This window comes from Taudactylus pleione, unplaced genomic scaffold, assembly GCF_031769625.1.
Source record: "Taudactylus pleione unplaced genomic scaffold, aTauple2 ptg002543l, whole genome shotgun sequence".
Classification (NCBI taxonomy): domain Eukaryota; kingdom Metazoa; phylum Chordata; class Amphibia; order Anura; family Myobatrachidae; genus Taudactylus; species Taudactylus pleione.
Genome location: NW_028286924.1, coordinates 103,652 through 125,788, shown reverse-complemented (window position 1 = coordinate 125,788; position 22,137 = coordinate 103,652). Strand labels below are relative to the sequence as shown.

Sequence of the window (22,137 nt, the reverse complement as noted above, 5' to 3'; positions counted from 1 at the left end):
TTTTTACGTAAGTATGACAGGAAAGGCTCTGCCTTGTCTGACCGCACATTACTGATAAACATCTATAATGCCCAATAAGGGTCCTGTAGAAATGTATAAGATCATTAGGAAATGATTGCAGACAGTTCCTATAGGCATGGGCATGTGGGTATTTTACAACATTAACAGACCCCATCACAAGAAGTGACTTCCTTTAGTGTGTGGACATTGACTCTGTTACATGGCTCAGGGCTGTGTGGTCAGATTAGTCCATGTGCGGCTGACATAATACATAAAGGAGATGAGGGGATGATGTGCTGATTTGCTGTATGGATATTGATGATAAAAAATGGGAAAAATAAATAAATAGGTGCTGGAGTAGGTACATGAGCACAGAGAAAGCATGCACAAATGTGCCACTTATATACATCTGTTGTGCTCCATAGAGGTCCCTCCTTCACTTGTACACACTAGGGGCATGTTTACTAAAGTGAGGATTTATAGAAGTGGAGATGTTGCCCATAGCAACCAATCAGATTGTACTTATTTATCTAGCACCTTCTAGAATAGGGGTGGGCTATAAGCGGCCCCCCAGATGTTGTAAAACTACACATCCCAGAATGCAGTGCCAGTTTTGCTATTTGGCCGTGCTAAAAATGTTGCAATGCATGCTGTGATTTGTAGTTCAACAACAGCTGGATGGCCGCTTATTGCCAAATCCTGTTCTAGAAGATAATAGCTATAATCTGATTGGTTGCTATGGGCAACACCTCCACTTCTATAAACCTGTACTTTAGTAAATAAACCCCTATTCTGCATCTGTCTGATGCAAATCTCCCACTCATGCTAGCAATGTCAGACTAGAAGTAGCATGCTTTTTGCATGGTCCTGTTATATAGTCAATTAGTACACGAGTCACTTTTCTTTCTGTATACATTTCTGCATTTGGACTTTTCGCCTCCTTCGCCTGTTTTCCAGACGGAAAAGTATCGTGCGCGTGCCCGCTATTCCCCGTATTCAATTCCAAAGTAGGCGAAATCGGGAACAGGCGCAACTTGGATCGGCGAAAAAATACATGAATTTTCGGGAAATAATTGTAGGACCCCCCCTAAAGATGTCCAGTCCTCGGGGATCACTATGGATACCCCCGTTTTTGCCTGCAGAAGAAAGTCGGCTTTTTAAATAGATGCGGCAGGTGGTTATTTTTCCCGACATTGAAGAAGTGGTGCAGAAGAGCACTTAGGTTTTTTTTTCGTCTTTAAAAGTGGTCCCATCAAATTTGGGTACATGAAAATGGGGGTAAGCATTTTTTTTAAGTCCCTAAAGTTATTTTAAGAAATTGAAAAATTGCACCTGCCGCTTGTCCCCGCAATGAAGAAAACTCCTGCTGCATACATGGGGACCCGACCTGAATTAATTTAAATAGTGTGGCACTTTGTTCCACTTTTTTTTTTTTTTTTTTTTACCCCCAAACTTAAACATAATTTTTTGGGGTGTCCTTACTATTTTTTTTTTTTTTTTTTAATTCAATAGTTTTTATTTGTTTTCAAGAAAAAACATTAACAAACAATAATAAAAAATATTTTTTTTTTACATCACAGTAAAGAGTCTTTTCCTGACTATTTTTAAACTTTATTTGACGCAGTTTACCTTTAGGGGACTGTCTAAAGGCTGCACATGGGTTCCCGCAATGTTGTACCCCAAAACCGTAATTCTGCACTTTTTTCCGCCTGCTATTCATAGGCGAAACTTTTTCACATATTACATTGCATTGACTTTCCACCTAGGCGAAAAGTCTTCCAAATTGAATACGGAGGAAACTCAAAAGAGGCGAAAATGACATCGGCGAAAAAGTATCACGGAAACGGACTTTTCGCCTCAAATTGAATACGGCCCACAGTCTGTATTCTTTCCTTTCTCTTTTTTTTTTTTTTACTATAATTCTTCCACCCATGCTTATAAACAATGTCATGCCATTGTAACATACAGCCAGTTTACATGGTGCAGTTGGGATGTAGTCAAGAGACTGGAGGGCGCGAGGCTGCCGGTCTCTATGCCGACGCTGAAATCCTGACAATGGAGTTAAGATAGGCGTCAAAATATCAATGCCTATCTTAATCCCGACGCCGGAATCCAGGAGGACGCGTGCCCGAACGAGGTAACTCCGGGGCGTCCGTCCTGGTGGCCGCGGGGTTTATGTTTAGGGCAGTTAGCGGGGTTAGCGTTAGTTGTTTTTTTTTTTTGGGGGGGGGGGTTAGGCACCCCTAGGTGGGAGGGTTAGGTTTAGGCACGAAGGAGGGGGACTTAGATTCAGGAACTAACGGGGAGGGTTAGGCTACAAGAAGGGAGGGTTAGGTGGGGAAGGGGACAGGGTAAGTATACTTGATACCAACCATCGGGATGCTGCTGTCCGTATTGTGACAGGAGGCATCCCGATAGCCGGCATTACATACCGATTCCGGTGCAGTTATCAATATGCACTACAAAGGTTCACTGCAAATACTGCCTTCTAAATTAACAGTAATATACCTCTCAATCAAGGAGAGTGGTGGTGTAAAGGTGTGGAGTATAAGGAAACAGCACAGCCTTCATACATTTATCTCACCTGGTTTACAGCATCAATAAATATAAAAGCAGGACGATCAACAAGGCTTGCAGTGTTTTGCAGAACCCGCTGCAGGATATCTTTAATTTCTTCATTTCTCCAACAGTTTCCCAGCTTCAGGAGAACATCCTCACGATCTGCAAACCGCAACAGGGAGTGGGTGACAGACATTACACAGTTTAATGGGTTTTTCTGCTGTCTACAAGTTACACAGAACGCCCTCTCTCAATCCCCAAAGGAAAAGATAATGGACAAAAAACACAATTCAACAAAATAGATTTTTTTAATCTCTTGTTGCTGAGTAAAATTAGGTACATCAATAGCTTAGAGTTACTTCTTGTATATACTACTGCCTACTCAGGGCAATCTGTATACTAGGGTCACTGTATTACTGACAACTAAGAATGTAATATTAGGAAACCTATGCAGAGATATGAATATACCACCTCTCTCAGTGATATTAATACATGCAAATATACAGATCAATACAATATAACATAAATAATAAGTTCTGATCTTTGATTGTATAATTGCCACATTTTCCTTTATATCTTGTGGGAGTTTCATAATCAGAATAAATGCAGACCGGCAGACATGGATAAACTGTACCTGGCCCAGCTGGCATGAAGTGGCAGCATAGACGCATCACTATGTTGGAAAGTTGAACAGATGAAGGACAGCAGCCAACAAAATGGTAAAACACGTTGCAGTCAGGAAGCTGTGGGTACAACAAATAGCAAATGACTGCATGTGGTAGCCTAAGTAGCTTTCAGCCAAACTGTGGGCCTGATTCAGAGCTGCTCGTAAGCGGCCGCTCGTTCGCTCCGAGCGATGTTCGCACAACTGCGCATCCGTATGGGTCGTAATGCGCATGCGCCAACCAGTCATTGCGGTCGTAAATCGAGCGCTCGCAAAATAGCGAGTGCCTGCTAATTTGAGTGACAGGATGAGGCGTTTGTGGGTGGTAACAGGGGAAGGTGCTTGAAAACGGGGAGTGGTGATCCGAACGCAGGCGTGCCAAACGGTCAAAACGGGCGTTTTAAGGGGGTGCATAATTAGCAAAGTAGCGTCATCGACCACGTCACTGGTTGTTTCTTAGCCTGAACTGTTCGCATGATTGCGGTAGGAAAATCCTACCACAAGCACTGCGAGCAGTTCATACGCCTTTCGATGTACTCGATTAATCAAATAAATAGCGGAGATGACGTAGGATGCGAGCGGCCAGGTGCCGTCTTTACAAAATAGCGAGCGAATGTTTCGTTCGCTCGCTCAGACATAGAGGCGTCCACAGACCGCAAAGAGCGAGCGCTCAATTTAAATAGCCGGCCCCTTTTTCTGAACGAACGAGCGCAAATAGCGTCCGGCTCTGAATCAGGCCCAGTGCCCATACTCTTATAGGCACATAATATACCAGACTCTCACCTGGAGTGCTGCGGTTACGCAGGCAGTTAAAAGAGAGGATTTGCCCAAGCCAGGCTCTGATATAACCTGGAAAAGAGGACTCATCTGTTTGCCTGATTCACTAGTTTTCATTTGTAGGAAGTCCAGGATCCTCTGTACCTCCAGATCACGGCCCAGGAACAGCTGCTTCTTTTGGTGAAGGAAGAGTTGATGTTGAGCCAATTCTGACTGTTCCCTGCATAGAAACACATAAAATCACACATACTGTAGTGGGCTTCCCTCTATCAGTTCCAGGGTCAGATACTTAGGGCAATAGCACTCAGACGGGACATCTATCTAGTAATTTAGTGATTCACTATAATCCTTGGCAGTCACCAGTATATGCAGGATCATTTACTTTACCAGGAAAATTTGTCTCCTTGTGTCACAACCTCAGAATGCCGTGGGAACGTCTCCAGAATTCTCGTCTTTAGGAACTGCAGAATCCGCAAAGAAAATTCTCCACAAAAACCCAGTTTTACCTTAAAATAAAAACGAAATAAAAATAAATACTAATATATATATATATATATATATATATATATATATATATATACATATATATATATACACACACATACATACATACATACATACATATATACAGTCAGGTCCACAAATATTGGGACATTGACAGAATTTTCATATTTTGTCCTCTATTCACCACTACAATGGCTTTGAAATGAAACAAACAAGAACAAGATGTGATTTAACTGCAGACTTTCAGATTTAATTTGAGGGTAATTACATCCAAATCAGGTGAACGGAGTAGGAATTACAACGGTTTCTATACGTGCCTCCAACTTTTTAAGGGGCCAAAAGTAATGGGACAAACTAAACAATCCTAAATCTAACTTTCACTTTTTAATACTTTGTTGCAAATCCTTTGCAGGCAATTACAGCCTGAAGTCTGGAACGCATAGACATCACCAGACGCTGGGTTTCATCCCTGGTGATGCTCTGCCAGGCCTCTACTGCAAATGTCTTCAGTTCCTGCTTGTTCTTGGGGCATTTTCCCTTCAGTTTTGTCTTCATCAAGTGAAATGCATGCTCAATCGGATTCAGGTCAGGGGATTGACTTGGCCATTGCATAATATTCCACTTTTTAGCCTTAAAAAACTCTTTGGTTGCTTTTGCAGTATGCTTCGGGTCATTGTCCATCTGCACTGTGAGGCACTGTCCAATGAGTTCTGAAGCATTTGACTGAATATGAGCATATAATATTGCCCGAAACACTTCAGAATTCATTCTGCTGCTTTTGTCAGCAGTCACATCATCAACATATACAAGGGAACCAGTTCCATTGGCAGCTTTACATGCCCACGCCATGACACTACCACCACCATGCTTCACTGATGAGGTGGTATGTTTTGGATCATGAGCAGTTCCTTTCCTTCTCCGTACTCTTCTCTTCCCATCACTCTGGTACAAGTTGATCTTTGTCTCATCTGTCCATAGGATGTTGTTCCAGAACTGTAATGGCTTTTTTAGATGTTGTTTGGCAAACTCTAATCTGGTCTTCCTGTTTTTGTGGCTCACCAATGGTTTGCATCTTGTGGTGAACCCTCTATATTCACTCTTGTGAAGTCTTCTCTTGATTGTTGACTTTGACACATATACATCTACTGTACCTCCTGGAGAGTGTTCTTGATTTGGCCAACTGTTGTGAAGGGGTTTTTCTTCACCAGGGAAATAATTCTTTTGTCATCCACCACAGTTGTTTTCTGTGGTCTTCCAGGTCTTTTGGTGTTGCTGAGCTCTCCGATGCATTCTTTCTTTTTAAGAATGTTCCAAACAGTTGATTTGGCCACACCTAATGTTTTTGCAATCTCTCTGATGGCTTTGTTTTCATTTTTCAGCCTAATGATGGCTTGCTTCACTGATAGTGACAGCTCTTTGGATCTCATATTGAGAGTCAACAGCAACTGATTCCAAATGCAAATGTCACACCTAGAATCAACTCTAGACCTTTTACCTGCTTAATTGATAATGAAATAACAAGGGAATAGCCCACACCTGTCCATGAAATAGCTTTTGAGTTGATAGTCCCATTACTTTTGGCCCCTTAAAAAGTGGGAGGCACATATTGAAACAGTTGTAATTCCTACACCGTTCACCCGATTTGGATGTAATTACCCTCAAATTAAATCTGAAAGTCTGCAGTTAAAGCACATCTTGTTTGTTTCATTTCAAAGCCATTGTGGTGGTGAATAGAGGCCAAAATCTGAAAATTCTGTAAATGTCCCAATATTTATGGGCCTGACTGTGTGTGTGTATATATATATATATTTTAGTCCAAATAGATCGGCACTCCTATTTTCTCCATAAATAAATTGCCAGGGTGCTCGTCAGAAGAAATAACAGAGTATACAGAAAAAACGGCACTCTACTGGTCTAATATCCACAAATAAATATATTCAAACAGCCAGTCCAATAGTCTGACGTTTCAGGCTTTTATTAGCCCGTTTGCAAGGAAGTATAACAAGAAAAACCATCACAACCTTACATCTATGGTAAGGTGATATTTAAGGTAAGGGTGTGATGTTTTTTCTTGTTATACTTCGTTGAAAACGCGCATATACTGTACACCCAGTACGCACCTCTTTTCTTTTCTTTTTTAATTCCTGGGTGTGACCTAACTCCTCTCTCAGTGGGTGTGACACTGACATCATACACAAGTGCGTGTGATGTGATGACGTCACACGCACGAACACGCCACCCAGCAGGCTAAAGAACACTGTAGAAAATGGACCCAGCAGACTGTCAGCTGTTTGACAGCTGCTACCGGAGTCCGACTTCAACCAGCGTGGCACCCTATGTGCTCTGGTGGAACCGCCCTCCCTGCGCCCCTGACTGTACTATCACTATTGCTTTGGGGAGAATGCCATGTAGGAATGAGATTGATTAGGTGTGGGTGACTATTTTTCAAACTGTAGCCCTCTTTTATAGTTTAGTTAGGCCATATTCAGATGGATGCCACTTTGGCTTTGGTGATGATGGATCAGTTGAGACTGAAGTGGGGTTATGTACAGAGATATCTTATTGGGAAGAGATAGAATGGAGAACTGTGGATCAGCACAATAAATTGGATTCCGGTGGATTAAGACAGTCTGGTACACTGGATTAGCAGAGTAGCCTAGAGTAACAGTAGATTAAGGCAGTATGTTAGATACTTATTAGGTGTAGATTATGTTAAATGATGCATACACTGATTCAATGTGAGCTTTTAAGACAATAGAGCAGGGATTCCCAACCACGGTTCTCAAGGCACACTAACAGTCCAGGTATTAAGGCTAGCCATACTTGAGCACAGGTGACCTAATTAGTACCTCACTTATTTTGATTTAACCATCTATGCTTAAGCATGGATATCACTAAAACCAGGACTTTTAGTGTGCCTTGAGGTTGGGAATAATTGCAATAGACGGTTGAATCCAAAATAAACCCAGGCAAATTGTATAAGTCAGAAACAAGTGGATTTAACCATATAGTTATTCATTCTAATATAATTTTTATAGGACAATTTGACTTTGGAACCCCGATAGTTACAACTGCTAGGTGAGTAATGAGGAGACAGGGTGGTCAGCTGGCAGAAGCAGTCATGTTCTATGATATCCAAGTCCTTTACCCAGTGTTCTTGGAGGCTGCTTAAAAAGTGAAAGGGGTTTCTAGAGCAGAATGAAAACTATAGTGGTAATAGTTGGAAGCAGTCGCAAAAGATAAGAATCCTCCATTAAAAATGGTCTGTTCAAGGTTTTCTTGCAGACAACACCCAATGGCAAGGTTATCCACTCAAAAGGTTGTGGGCAATTTGCTGCTGGCAGTCCTTAGAACCCTGTAAGGTTAGAAGCGGTCAAATTAGTCCCTTCTGAGGAAGTATAATATATACTGTATAGCAGTATGATATAGCAGTGTGATATAATATATCTGGGTCCATGGTTTCTCTTATAGTTTAAAAGTTTTTGTAATTGTAGCCTGCTGGTGATGGGAGATGCTGCTGACATATAGCGGCTGAGATACTTGATGGCCGATTATTTTTCTGATGGTGGGTAACACATTGACAAAGTTAATTACAGAAACTGAGCTGTATTACTATCAACTTGTTGACCACAGGCAGGGGCGTTTAAGAGAAGAGAGGGCTCGTGTTCACTCCCCGTCCGGGGCCCCTCCTCTCTCCCTGTCGGCCACCGTGCACTGACAGCCTCAGTAGACTCCGGGCACTAGTCTGTGCCCGGAGTCTACTGTGCATGCACAGGTCACCGAGAAAATGCTGCAGCAGCCATTTTTACTGTGATTTTCTACTGCGGATGTGCAGAACGCCGGGAAAATGGCCGTAGCGACCATTTTCAGGCTTTTTGTGTAGTGCCTCTGTAGTTGACATGGAACTCCAGAGAGGTAAGTATTAAATAGTATTAGTGTAGGGTGTGCGGTGTGGGCCCATGTGCAAGTGAGGGGGGTCCATTAAAGTGGGGCCGCTATACGTTGAGTCCAGTGCACTTCCAAGTGAGAGGCCTCTGGGACAGAGATCCCGTTCAGATGTGGGGACACTTTGCAGATGATCAAATTAGTAATAAAGCTTTTCCTCAGGACGCTGCAGTCAATGCTGATGGCTCAGCCCCTCTGCGCAACGTCATGACATCATGCACTGAGGGGGAAGGACAAGCTCAGGGTGCAGTTGAGCCCTGTTACAGCACTGTGGCAATTTCATAAGATGCCACATTCCCTCAAGTCAGACTATAAGGTTTCTGCCCTGCTAGGCATAAGTGCTATTATTGTGAAGTGTAAACATCTAGAAGTAGCAACAGCTCATGATTTAGCCCACACAAGGTCGCAGACCGTAACTGCAGATTGCAAGGCATGTAGCATGTGACAATCATCTGTCCTTGGCTGCAACACACTTTACTGATAACTGTTTGGAGGGAGAGTCATGGATTTAATTTCCATGGCTGAGCAATCATACACAAGCCTCAGATCATCATACACAATTGTCAATGTAGGCAGAGTAAAGCACACCACCATTGGTCAGTGGCTTAACTTGCGAGTGGTGGTCCCAGGTGCAAAAATATGTTTGACCCCCTCCTTTGTAGGCCCCAATCTGAGTTCATAATATGCCACATGGTAGTGCACCACATGACCACCAACAAAAGAGAGCATCCCAGTGTCTAATAGTAACACTGATCAACACACATTTTATTGGCAATCATATAACGATTTTGGGGTAACTTTGTGGTGCCAATTCCGAATATGAGATTGTGTATCTAAAAAATTAGAGCCAGACGAGAAACAAGAAAAACACAATAGACAACTGTCAGCTGACTGCTGGTTGGGTGGAGGGGGAATATTCCAGAACGGTTGTGGAGTGAACACCGAGAATATTTACGTGTCACACCTTCTAGGATGTTCCGGTAGATTCCCATATGCAGACGTCATGGCTAAGTTCCCTATTACTTCAGGGTATCCATTTTCTTAACTACTAAAGACAATTCGAAAAATTTTATTTTATTTAATCCAGCAACCCCAACATACCCTAAATTAATTTAAATTGCCTTGGCATCGAAACCTTTTTTTTGGGGGGGGGGGCTGTGCAGTCTGTGCCCCTTTTAATCAAATAATAACAAACAATCTGTGCCTCCTTTAAAAACTCACCGGTATCTAGTGTCAACAGCACTGCTTGGGGGCTTCACAGATATTGTATGTCTGCTGGCAGAGGGTAATGGGCAGAGAGTAACGGGGGAAGGCAGAGGGTGTTAGGGAGAGGCAGAGGGTGAAGAACAGAGTGTGTCAGGCTAAGGGTGATGGGAAGAGGCAGAGGGTGACCTGTAGTCTGAGAGGCGGCGGTGGATAGACTGGTCAGAAGACAAAGATGCCCACTATTCCCGCCTGCGGCACTCACAAGATTGCCAGGCTCCTCGAGTCCCCAGCAGGCAGCACATGCGTAGCAGCAGCCCAGCCAGCCTGTACTGTCCAAGGCAATCCTGGATGGGTAGCAGACACCGATAGCATTCAGTCTCACCGCTACCAGCGCTGCAGATCATCAACTGATGATGATCCAATCAGTGGCGGGGGACAGTTAGGTCCCTTACTGGACCCCGGTCCTACGCACCATCTGCACTGTCAGTATTTCCGCCCCTGCCATTGATTTCTCCAGCAATGGAATTGTGACAGTGGTGAAGCTATGCTTTCTGTCACCCGGGGCAAAGACTCCACTTGGCACCACCACCCCTTCCCTTTCCTTGCCTCAATACCCTCACACCTCCCTACACCCTCCTTTACACTTGTTCTTAAATGGTATAGAGTGTGCTGTGAATTGGTTGAGAAGCAGTCAGGGGAGCTGAATCAGTGGTATATTCTAATTTTTGTACACTAGTTATCCCTGAATGCTGCTGCAGAAGCCATATTATTATTAATTATTATTATTATAATAATAAAGAGACTATTGTATAAGATTTAAGTGGACTCTGCTGTAATCATCTGGCAGTACTGAACTAATGCTGGGTACACGCTAAACGATGTGTACCCAGCACGATCTGGTTCGCGACGGGACCCGGCATCGGCAATTGCATACACTTGCCAATGCCAGGAGCGACGATGGGGGCCATGCTGCATTCGGCAGCATGGCCACCGCTGACTATATCGCCGGTCGGACCAGCATGCAGGTCCGAAGGACAATGTCGCTGACAACGCACGGGAGAGTGCATTGTCAACGACATTGCGGGTAGACACTGGCCGATGTGGATGATAGGTCGTCTGATCTGCCGGATCATACAACATATCGTCTAGTGTGTACCCGGCTTTACTCTGTTCTTCTCAAAATATTTATAGTTAGTTTTTTTTGTTACACATTGTGACACCATTTACACATTGAGTAGCTATCACCATGACCCCTCAACAAAAAAAAAACTACCTTAGTACTAATATCTAATGACCTGATAAATGCACTATTAGGTGAAGAGCACAGATCACTAACCAATTCTCCACATATTAAATGTGTATAAATATATATTTTTTTTACATTTACTTAATGTGTATGTATATCTATGGGGGCTTCATTGTGTTTCCTTAATCCTGTTCTCTCTCCTCGTGTCTATATATTATAAATATATATACACCGATCAGCCATAGCATTAAAACCACCTAATATTGTGTAAGTCCCTCTCATGCCACCAAAACTGCTTTGATCAGTCGAGGCATGGACTGAACAAGATCTCTGAAGGTGTCCTGTTGTATCTGGCACCATAACATTAGCAGCAGATCCTTTGGGTCCTGTAAGTTGCGAGGTTGTGCCTCCATTACTCAAACTTGATTTTCCAGCACATCCCACAGATACTCAATTGGATTGTGGCCTGGGGAATTTGGAGGCCAAGTTAACACCTTGATCTCTTCATATTTTTGGAGGGGTTTTATTTGAGACATGCTGTTTTTACATTTATGTAAGTGCAATATATTAAATTCATATACTGTAGTAAGAACATTATTTTTTTATTTTTTTAAAGTTTCACTAGATTTTTTTAAATTGTTTTGTTTCATGACCTCACAACTTTGAGCATGGAACCAATCTTTGGAGAGGATAATCATCATCAATATATAGAAAAGCAACAAGGCTTTTTTTAAAGTAAGAGTACTGAATCCTTACTAATCCCTCCAGTGTGGCTACTAGGATTGAGAATTCTTATTGGCAGAACATTATTCTCAATTTTCATTACTTGTTATGCATAATGATGCAAATTGTTATGTTTTAGGGTAATGCACTATTGTTGCTTTTTTATTTTATTTGCAGCATTACAAGTATATATAAAGATTTTTTTTTGTCATAGTGCTGGAAAGGGTAAAAAAAATCTAATCATTATTGGGGACCACCTAGTATTCAGCAAACTCCAAAAACTGAAAAATTTGGAGTTTGCCTTCGGGAATCAACACCATGGGAAGGTGGTTGTGCAGAGGGATCCAAACTGATAATGAATAGGCCCTTAGAGCATGGACTTGAAGGATTATACCCACTAACAAAACTAAGGCAATATTAAGGACTGCATTAATGAATGCGGACTGAATAATGCACCAGATCTCAGAATATTCTTGGACAAACTAGTTATCTGTTCTAAAAGGAAAACTGGAACGCTATGGGCTGAATCAGGGCCGATGCCACCATTAGGCAGCTGCCTAGGGGCACCAGCCACTAGAGGGCGCCGCTGGGTTCATTAAACTAAAAAAATAAAGGTTGCCTCAAAGAAACATCTTTCTTCTACATTGTGCGAGCGGCGGCTACGGGTCTAATCATCCACAGCAGCACTGTCACCTCACCCCACACATGACCTGATGTAACTGGCACTGCCAGTGTGAGATCTTCCAGCCGCATTCGCTGCGGCTGTCAGTGGCGGAACCAGCACTGACATGTGCTGTATACGTGTGTGGGCGCCCGCCCCCTGGCCTATCCTGCTCTGCACTCTCCTTCCTTTGCAGAAGACGAGGAGCAGGGCTACTGGGGCTGAACTGAGAACTATATTAAGAAAAATTATTCAATATCCAACTTGTCTGACCAGCGCTGGTAAGTCAGGAAGCTCTGAGTGTGTAGTCAGTGCAATTATAGCAGAGGAGTCTGCTGGTGTATGCTGCAGAACAGTAAAAAAAAATAAATTTTTTTATATATATATATATATATATATATATATATATTTTATATTATATATATATATATATATATATACATACACACACATACACACACACATACTGTAGCAGGCAGATTAACTGTCACTGAAAATGGAGCAGGGGAGGGTTTTTTGGAGAAAATGTTTTTTGGAAGGACCCCAACTCATTAGCAAGAAATAAACAATGATGTGTGACCTAATTATGTATTGCGGATACGAATGTGTGAATGTATTGTGGCACTGTATGCAGCATAACTATGTATTGCGGACACTGTAGTTACTGCATCACTATGTATTGCGGACACTGTAGTTACTGCATCACTATGTATTGCGGGCACTGATGTGCGGTATGATTATGTATTACAGGCACTGAGTTTGGTATGATTTTGTATTGCGGACACCTAATCGTGGCATAATTACATATTAAGCACTTGTGTGGCATAATTATGTATTGGGACACTGATGTCTGGCATGTTATACAGTATATTTGGAGCACTTATGTGTGGCATATTACTGTCAAGAGTGCACACACAAATGTTGTTCCCAAGGTTTTGTTAAAAGTAATAGTGAGGTTTTATGTAGATGGCTGGATTAATATTTGCCTAGGGCGCCCAGAAACCGTGCACCGGCCCTGGGCTGAATACTACAGAATCTCTTACACAAATGTTTTCTTTTTTTTATTACAGTTGCTCAGTTTCACAAGAGACACTGAGGGCGGAATTCAATTGTTTTTATCCCCTATCGCGCCCGACGGAGCTATTCTATTCTTGCTCCTGTCGGGCGCGATCAGCTGCCAAGCGCTACATTTCAGCTCGCAGCCCCTGGGGGATGAGAGCTGAAATGTGCGAAAAGTGACATGTTTGGGCGCCCAAACATCACTTTTCGCGATCGCGCCCAGCACTTTGGTCGGGTTTAGCTGCTTTACGCGGCTAAACCTGACCTCTATGGGCGCGATCACGGCGAAGAACTGCAGCAATTGAATGGCGGCCCGCGATCTCCTGTCACTTTAGACGGGAGATCCGGACTGCGTAATCAATTGAATTCCGCCCTGACTGTCACATACAATGCAATTATCAAAAAGGAAGGATGGCAAAACAAAGGGAGAGGGAAAAAGGAAATAAACATAGCAAAGACAAGTTTGTATAGTATAGGAACACAGCACGTTTCTTCATTTACTAAGATTATCTGCGACACCAAATGTTACAGATAATGGAATAAAATGTACATGAGGGAAAACTGTTCATCTGATTGTATGCACTATGGCCCTGATTCAGAGCCGGACGCTCTGATAGAGTGCTCGCTCTGAATCAGGGCCGTCCTTCCTGATTTTAGAGCAGCCTCCTGGCCGCTCGCATAGTTGTGGGTGACCACCCACAGCTATAGCGAGCGGCCAAAAAGATGGTCGCGATGGTCAAGACCATCGGGCTTGCGACGAGACCCTTGTGGTAGGGTCTCTTCTGCCGCAAGCCCTGGAGTGCTTTTGGCTCTATCAGAGCCAAAAGCACTCCCACTGACATCACTTGTGCCGGGGCCGTCGTGCGCATGCGCACTGGCCCAACATCGACCCGCTTGCGAGCGGTCAGCGCTCGCGAGCGGGTCTGAATCAGGCCCTATAGTCAGTGTGTCACAAACTGTAACAATTAATAGTGACTAATATTCCCATAGTATATTAGTACATTGTGTCTGTGGGGCCCTGAGAGAACAGTATAGGAAAATATTAGGTTTACTTCAAAGAGGTCATAAATAAATCTGAGGTTTCTGCACTGTAGATACAGGTTTCATACCAAATAATCTGGCACCTACAGATCTGTTTCTCAGGGGCGTATCTACCTATTGGCCAGGATGGCATTCGCCAGGGGCGCCAGCCAAGAAGGGGCGCCGCCCGGCGATGCCATCCGTGGCCATGAGGTAGAAACAGATACTAGCTGTGTTGTACCTGGTGTCAGTGTGCGCCCCTGGGCAGTGCGTTGCCCGGAGACTCACACAACAGCAGGCAGGAGCCACTGTTATCAGCGCCGGGGTCAGGCACTGCGCTACAGTGAAGCAATTCAAAAGAAACTACAGCTCCCAGCAGCCCTTGCGGCCAGGAGCTCCCGTTTCTTTTGAGTTTGATAGCTGTAGGGCGGTGACGGACACTTGGGGCCAGAACTACCACTGCCCGGCTTTCAGGATGGTGATGGCTGAGGTAATAATAATTCTATGTAAATGTATTTTGCAAGAAAGGTATGTGTGTGTGTATATATATATATATATATATATATATATATATATCTATATATATACACATACATACATACACACACACACACACACACACACACACACACACACACGTATATATAAAATGTATATAAATGTGTATATATGTGGGATTGTGTTTTATATATATATATATATTATATGTATATATATATATATATATATATATATATATATGTATATAGGTTTGTGTGTATATGTGTGATATATATATATATATATATATAAATGTGTGTGTGTGTGTGGGGCCATGCCCCTTCTTCATAAACCCACGTCTCTTTTTTGACAGACGCACCTTCCGTATCTCAAATATGGGGGCGGGGTGCCAGTCGCTTACTTTTGCCAGGGGCTCTGAGAACCCTAGATACACCTCTGCTGTTCCTTTATGGTTACTGATAATATAATGTAGCTTTCCCAAATTTCAAAGATTTACGGAGCATAATCTATTTCTTTTTTTTGCAGAGATGACTCCAACCATCCATTTGCATAACATAGAACAGTCTCTCCTTAAACAATTTGAGGGGTTCTCTCGGAATGCACTTGTGGAGAACACACTTTCTGTCTCCAATGAGAGGGACATAGGCCCTCATTCAGAGCCGTACGCTCTGAGCAGAGCGCACGCTCTGAATGAGGGCCGGGCTCCATTTTCATGGAGCGTCCTCCTGGACGCTCGTATAGCTGTGGGTCACCACCCACAGGCTATACGAGCGTGCATTGTGATGGTCGCGATGGTCGAGACCATCGCGACCATCGAATTTGCGAGCCGGAGCCTGCGGTTGAGGTTTTCAACCGCAAGCTCCGGAGTGATTTTGGCTCTATCAGAGCCAAAATCACTCCCACTGACATCACTAGTGATGTCAGTGGGCCGGCTTTTGACGGGAGGCGTTCCCGTGGGAACGCCCCCGTCAGGGAGGCACGCCCCTGGCACGCCCACCAAAGGGGGCGTGCTGTCAATCAACATTGACAGCACGCCCCCTTTGATCGGACACAACGAGCGAAGGACTTTCCTTCGCTCGTCGCGTCTGGCGCATGCGCACGACGGAGCTCCCTCCGTCGTGCGCATGCTCAGTCCATAACATCGACCCACTTGCGAGCGGACAGCCGCTCGCGAGTGGGTCTGAATCAGGCCCATTATCATTTAAATTTATCTCATATTTCCTGGTAAAATTACTAATACTTATTTGTAAAGGGTACCTAGATAACCAAATCTCTGCATGTAGTCCCAGAGTCCTCTCAATAGGAGGGGTCACCGTATTCGGGACAATTTGAAGTATCGGAAACAAAGACCTAGATAACTCTGATGGGGTGAGATCTACACCTTAGGAAACTTATAAGAAACACCTCCACGTGTGCGGCTGCAGGTAGAAATGTAGTAGATATACGTAGAGTTTTAAGCAATATAACTGTGTGCGCAATTGGGAAAAGAACCCACGTAGCAACATAGGAGTAAGCTGACATTTTGGGGTTCTGGATTTCTTACAAAGAGCAGATGAATGGATTTATATGGCTTCAATTGTACAGATGTTTTTATTTTATGTATTTATTTAAAAAAAAAATGTTCAGTTACATTTAGTTTTAAACAATTGTGCCTTGATAGTTTATATTCCTGCCCAATGGCAACAAGTACTGACCACATCCCTTACAAGTAGCAAGTGTCTTTCTGGTGTCCTGGCTAAAATAAGGGACTGTAAAATGAAAGTTTTATGATTTTTTTTTTGTCTTACCTTCTCTAATCCAGTAGTGCAATCAGTGCCAAGTACCTGGCATTCATAGTGTATCATTTGCTCTTCAGGAAAGCGGCGACACACTTGCTCCTTGAGAGACTGCATAAATAATGCTTTACAACCTTTGTCTTGATATCGATGAAGATCTTGGAGTGGCAGCTGGGCCAAAAAGGATGAATCTCGCAGGCAAAAGGCAGCATTAGGATTGCAGTTTCTGTAAGCACCATGCAGTATCTCTGTTCCTGTCACAGACATACCATTGATCCAGTTATACACTTCAACAATTTCCTGAGGCACCTCAGCTATATCTGGTATCCAGCCAGCACTAGGAGACAGGAAAGAAATGTATCCACAGACTTCAATAAAATTCTGTAGATACTGTCACTGGCTGTACAACATGTTCCCCATGCCTATACATGTAATTACATCTCTCTTGCACAAAAAAAACAACAAACAATCACGATCTTCTGTTTTTGATTAGGTTAGATGGAAATGACTGCTTGACTATCCACTGACCACACTAGATCGGGGTTGATCACAGAGCGAATGGAGTTGGGCAATTTGGTAACTGGATAGATCTCCAGTAATGGGCATCTTAAGCAGGATTGAGTTTACAGTGGATTCTGCCATAGGCATTGTGTACGCCATATGCCTATGCCCTTCTGTCCAATGTCCTTTGTCTGCTGTTTTTACTGGATAAAACAGATAAACTGCAAAGTTCAAGTAAAAAATAAAAAAAGGAAATAAGTCAATTTAATTAACATTAGTTACTTTATATGCTGAAGCCAGCCCCCTGTCCATGTAAAACTAGTATAAAATGTAATCTTAGCAGTCATTTCTATGTATTACACCTGGCTAAGTGGTCACTTTCATTCCAAAATGTACTTTTTCAGATTTGTGTTTTCAGGTTTGCCATGTATGTAAAAAGTTCTTCAAGATAAGGGCTACCAGCAAACTGGCAAATAAAATAATATTGATGAAAATAATTCCAAAATCTAAAAAGCTAAACAGAACATCTTGCATTTTAGTTGCAGGTTTTAACTTTATGGATGAAGAATACAAATATTTACCGTTGACCTAGAAGAACCACCATAAAGGGCATTCCAAATGTGTCCTGGTGGCATAGATCTAGTTCTCCCAGGCAGGTGCCAAATATCTTGCCCGAAGGCGTATCCTCAGGGATCCCCCATCTTAAGTCACACTCAACTAAACACATACTGCGGGCCTCACACCACTCTCTGAGTTCTGGGAACACCTGCAATGATTATTATCACAGTAGAGAGAAAGATCCATTGGGATTATTTGTTAGCATCATCTCACAACGTCCCAAGGTGACAAGGAATAATCTGGATCGGCGCCGCAGTGCAAAGAGGTCCAAATGTGTTCCAAATCTCGGGTCTTAGGTGGAAAAGGAGTATAACTCACCTGGGTGTGATTAAACATGACCTGTTGGTGGTACTCGAGGCCTGGAGTTGAGAACCACTTGTCTAGCGGAAGAAGGACCATAGTGAGCCGGCACGGGGCTCCAGTACTATTAAGGGGTCGTGGCATAATCGCGGGAAGCGTGGCCACGACCCCTTAGAAAAAAAAACTATTTGCTGCGTTGCTAAGCGGTGCTGGGGAGGGGGGCGCTGTGAGCACCTCAGCCCAGCACAAATCCAGGAGGGGGCTCTTTTAGTGTGATTGCTTAACCCCCACACACACAGGCAGAGGAGACTCTCCCACTGCAGCCGAGCACACCGCAGCCCGATCAATTAGTCTCCCCACTTCTCTGTGCTCATGAGGTAAAGAGCAGGAATTTTACAGGGTAGCATAACCAAGTAGTGCTAACAGAATGCATTTATTCACATGGAAGCCCACAGACTAATGCGCATGCCTGTCACTCTACAGCGCATGTGCAATGGAAAGTAATATGTGCAGCCAATTGCATTACCTTAATGCAGAGGTTCCCAAACATGGTCCTCAAGGCACCCCAACAGTTCAGGTTTTATAGATATCCATGGTTGAGCACAGGTGGTTAAATCAAATTGACTGACGTACTGATTAAGTCACCACCGGTCAAGCATGGAAATCCTTAAAACCTGGACTGTTTGGGAACCTCTGCCTTAATGCCTCTGGGATTGGAGCTTGGCTGGGGTGGCAGGGTAACGTTTATCTTGCAGCGAGACAAGTCTTCCTGAATCCCTACATAACATAAATAGCTAGGGGCTTTATGAATAGAGCCCTTGCAGAATTCTATTGTCCAGGCAGATTTGCATCTTTTTTTTATTGCTTGGAGATACTGATTTGCTGTGGAAATTGTCTGTATCCATCCACAGAGTTAAGCTCATCTGTTCTTGTACACACGGCAAAAGAAAGAAAATCAGCCTGGGTAACTGAATTATCTGAAAGGTAGAGTTCCCCATTATTGAGGATAATTAATTGAAGACTGGGCTAAATGTTCTCCACATCCTCACCTCTTTCACCAGCATTTCCCTCTCTGAGTGGAAATCGTCAAATGTAGACGAGACAAATACTCTTATGGTGACCCATTCTGTAGACACTGACTGGGAACCAGGATCAGACGGCATTTCAACTGGAGGCAATTTATTAATCTCACTCCACATCTGGGCCACATCTGCAGCAGAGCGCTAACAACATACAGAAAAATTAGAAAGAATATGTATTAATTTTGTGTTAGGCTGGACTAAAGAAGCACACTATCTGGAAAAGTATCCCTTAGCCTTGTTACTGAACAATGATGCAATAGAACAGTAACTGGACTTACTAGTTTTTATTTTTCCAGTATACAAAACTCTCAGAGGGCTGGCAACCTGACCACCTCAGCCTAGCATACTGTATGCCTATATAGCAAGGCTGAGATCTCACATCATATGCACGGACATGCAGTTATATTGTACTTGCCCAAGCTGGTGACACTGTCCAGGCAATGTATGAATTCATGCCAATATAACCAGTGTACCGTGGTGTGATTAAATACTTACATTAAATAAAAATAGAAGTTATACAGCATCTTTGTTATTTTTCAGTCAAACATCATAACTTATGCCAGACAACATTATTTTATTAGGCTGTAACAGCAATCGAGCGTTACAGTGGTAGTCTGTACACTAATAGTTAGTTTCCATGTACATTAACATGCAATGCATCAGCTACCAAACTGCAGTCTCGAGGTCTGCTTTAGCACCACTTCAGTAATTACAGTGGCATCGTCCAACGACAAAAACTACCCACATTTATAATAAATGAGCTTCGTTGCAAGTGAATAAACACCATCAATGTTAATTGATCTCTAACTGCTGGAAATACTGAACATGCGGTCTACAAACAGGTCGATTACATCCCATTGATGAGAAAAGGTCACGAGAGTTTATACCTGGGCACCCCCGTGTCTCCCTTTCCTCATTGCGCCCATCACGGTCCCCATGTTACAGGACGGCTGCCCGGCCAGGGTCACCATGGTAACACAGGACGCAGATGTTGTGTACCTGACACCCGGAAATACGGCCCCGGCACCTGTTACTGCAGAGCTATGGGAACCGCAATGACAAAGGAAATCTATAGGATATACATATACTGTATAACTCCAGTGTTATTAACTGCTGCCGGGTAACCCGGCAATACAGCGTGCAGGCTATGCACATTATACATATTACACACTCTAAAATGCCTGTATAATAATAGCAGGCATGGTGTAGTGTGGACGTACTAAAAGGAATGAAAGTTGGTCTGCATAAATGGAATGCCAATTGACTATGATGGTAGCAGGCTAGTCTTTTGTGTATATTTTACAAAATCTTATACCTATGCACTATATCTTTAGCACACTTCTAGCTCAGATGTTTTTACATATTTTAAACGTGGAATGATGCGGCTTGACACACATTTACTATGGAATGACAGCTGTTCCGGTTGCCATCCCCAGGCAAATCTGTCATTAAAACAGTGCAAATGTCCCATATGCGTCTGCCTATAAGTGTACCCTACTATACATGTCACATATAAACATATATACATGTCCGGGAATAAACTAGAAGTCAGTAATACAATAGTATATCTGCATCAGGTAGGCAAAAACTTTAGGCAGAGTTTTGTATAGATGAAGTGCACTATTGTATTACTGACTTCCAATTTATATGGGACTTACTTCACCCAATCCAGCCCACTTTTACATGAAAAGACTATTTCGGACACCAACATTCAACTCCCAGCCTCAAGTTTTTGCCCACCTGAGGTTACCCCTGTTACTCATACAGGAGGACATATAACAGACCATCCGGAGACTTTTAATACGACTAGGCCACCACGTGTACAGAGACCATAATCCTACCCGATTATATTTATATAATGCATTAAATTTTTGAGAACATTTCTGTCAGTCGTCGAGTGCTGCCATCTTTTCCATATTGTGGGACCTGGTGGTCCATGGAAGGCACAGACACCATTTACCCTTTACCCTAGTGAGTGCCAGGACTGTGCTATATTAGAATATATATATATATATATATATATATATATATATATAATTACATACATATATATATATATATATATATACACATACATACATACATACATACACACACACACACACACACATTCATATTCTATTTTGTATTCATCTATCCAGGAAGTGTATGATTAATCAGAACCATCCAGAGCCATCGAAGCTGCACGCAGTGCTTGAGGTAGACCCTACTCCACCGCAAGTACTGCGATCACTGCAGGCTGAAATACAGCCAAGTGACGTGTACAATGATGCTTCCATGTCAATTATGCACACACAGAAAACTCAGTTTTGACACCCAGACACGCCTGCGTTCGCAGCACCACTGCCCCGTTCACAAGCACCTTCCCTTGTTACCACCCACAAATGGCACTGTCACTCAAAGTAGCACTCAGTCTTTGTGTTAAGAGCGCACGATTCCCGATCGCAATGACTGGTTTGCGTACTGCGATGCATATGCAGAAGGGCGAAAATCGCCCATAGCGTACGTCCGCGGCTTTGCATCTGGGTCTGAATCTGGCCCCAAGCCTGCCACCTCTGCATGAATCTGAGCTACAGTGGTCGGCAACCACGGTGCCCGGGCAGGGTTTCCTAGCCAAGGAGGTGGAAGCTCTTTGGGAGCTCCATGAAACAACTAAGCTGGCTGCATTAGCCAGCTCTCCACGCAACTCCTCATACCACTTTCAGGCATGAGGCTGCATAAGAGAGCAGTCCGTCTCCCTGGAAGTGGCTAGGGGATCCAGCAACCCCCACAGAGCCCTGGATTCCCTGTGACTTCCAGGGGAAACACTTAATTTACATTACACATTTAAGATACTATAAATCAAATATATACACTTAAAATACATACTCTATGCTTGGTGCCAGGCACCAGGCTTTTACACACAGCATCACTTTAGCTCAGGACCTGCTTCCCTGGCTCAGTGCTGCACATACATTTTTAAACATTTTATTTTATACCCATGTGTTTTTATCTAC

General features: G+C 43.2%; 1 protein-coding gene across 1 annotated transcript in view; it reads right to left on the bottom strand.

Annotated features, from left to right (window-relative positions):
- The window catches only part of LOC148431267 (telomerase protein component 1-like), a 28,957-nt gene extending 8,845 nt beyond the window's left edge, over window positions 1–20,112 (bottom strand). The window contains exons 1-8 of the mRNA XM_088466137.1: window positions 20,029–20,112; window positions 19,109–19,282; window positions 17,723–17,907; window positions 16,653–16,977; window positions 4,388–4,506; window positions 4,007–4,220; window positions 3,194–3,302; window positions 2,585–2,721 (exon numbers count right to left, since the gene is read on the bottom strand). Coding sequence (XP_088322263.1) covers window positions 2,585–2,721; window positions 3,194–3,302; window positions 4,007–4,220; window positions 4,388–4,506; window positions 16,653–16,977; window positions 17,723–17,907; window positions 19,109–19,282; window positions 20,029–20,112 — 1,347 coding nt within the window. The remainder of the gene's footprint in view (window positions 1–2,584; window positions 2,722–3,193; window positions 3,303–4,006; window positions 4,221–4,387; window positions 4,507–16,652; window positions 16,978–17,722; window positions 17,908–19,108; window positions 19,283–20,028) is intronic.
- Window positions 20,113–22,137: the final 2,025 nt, after the last annotated feature.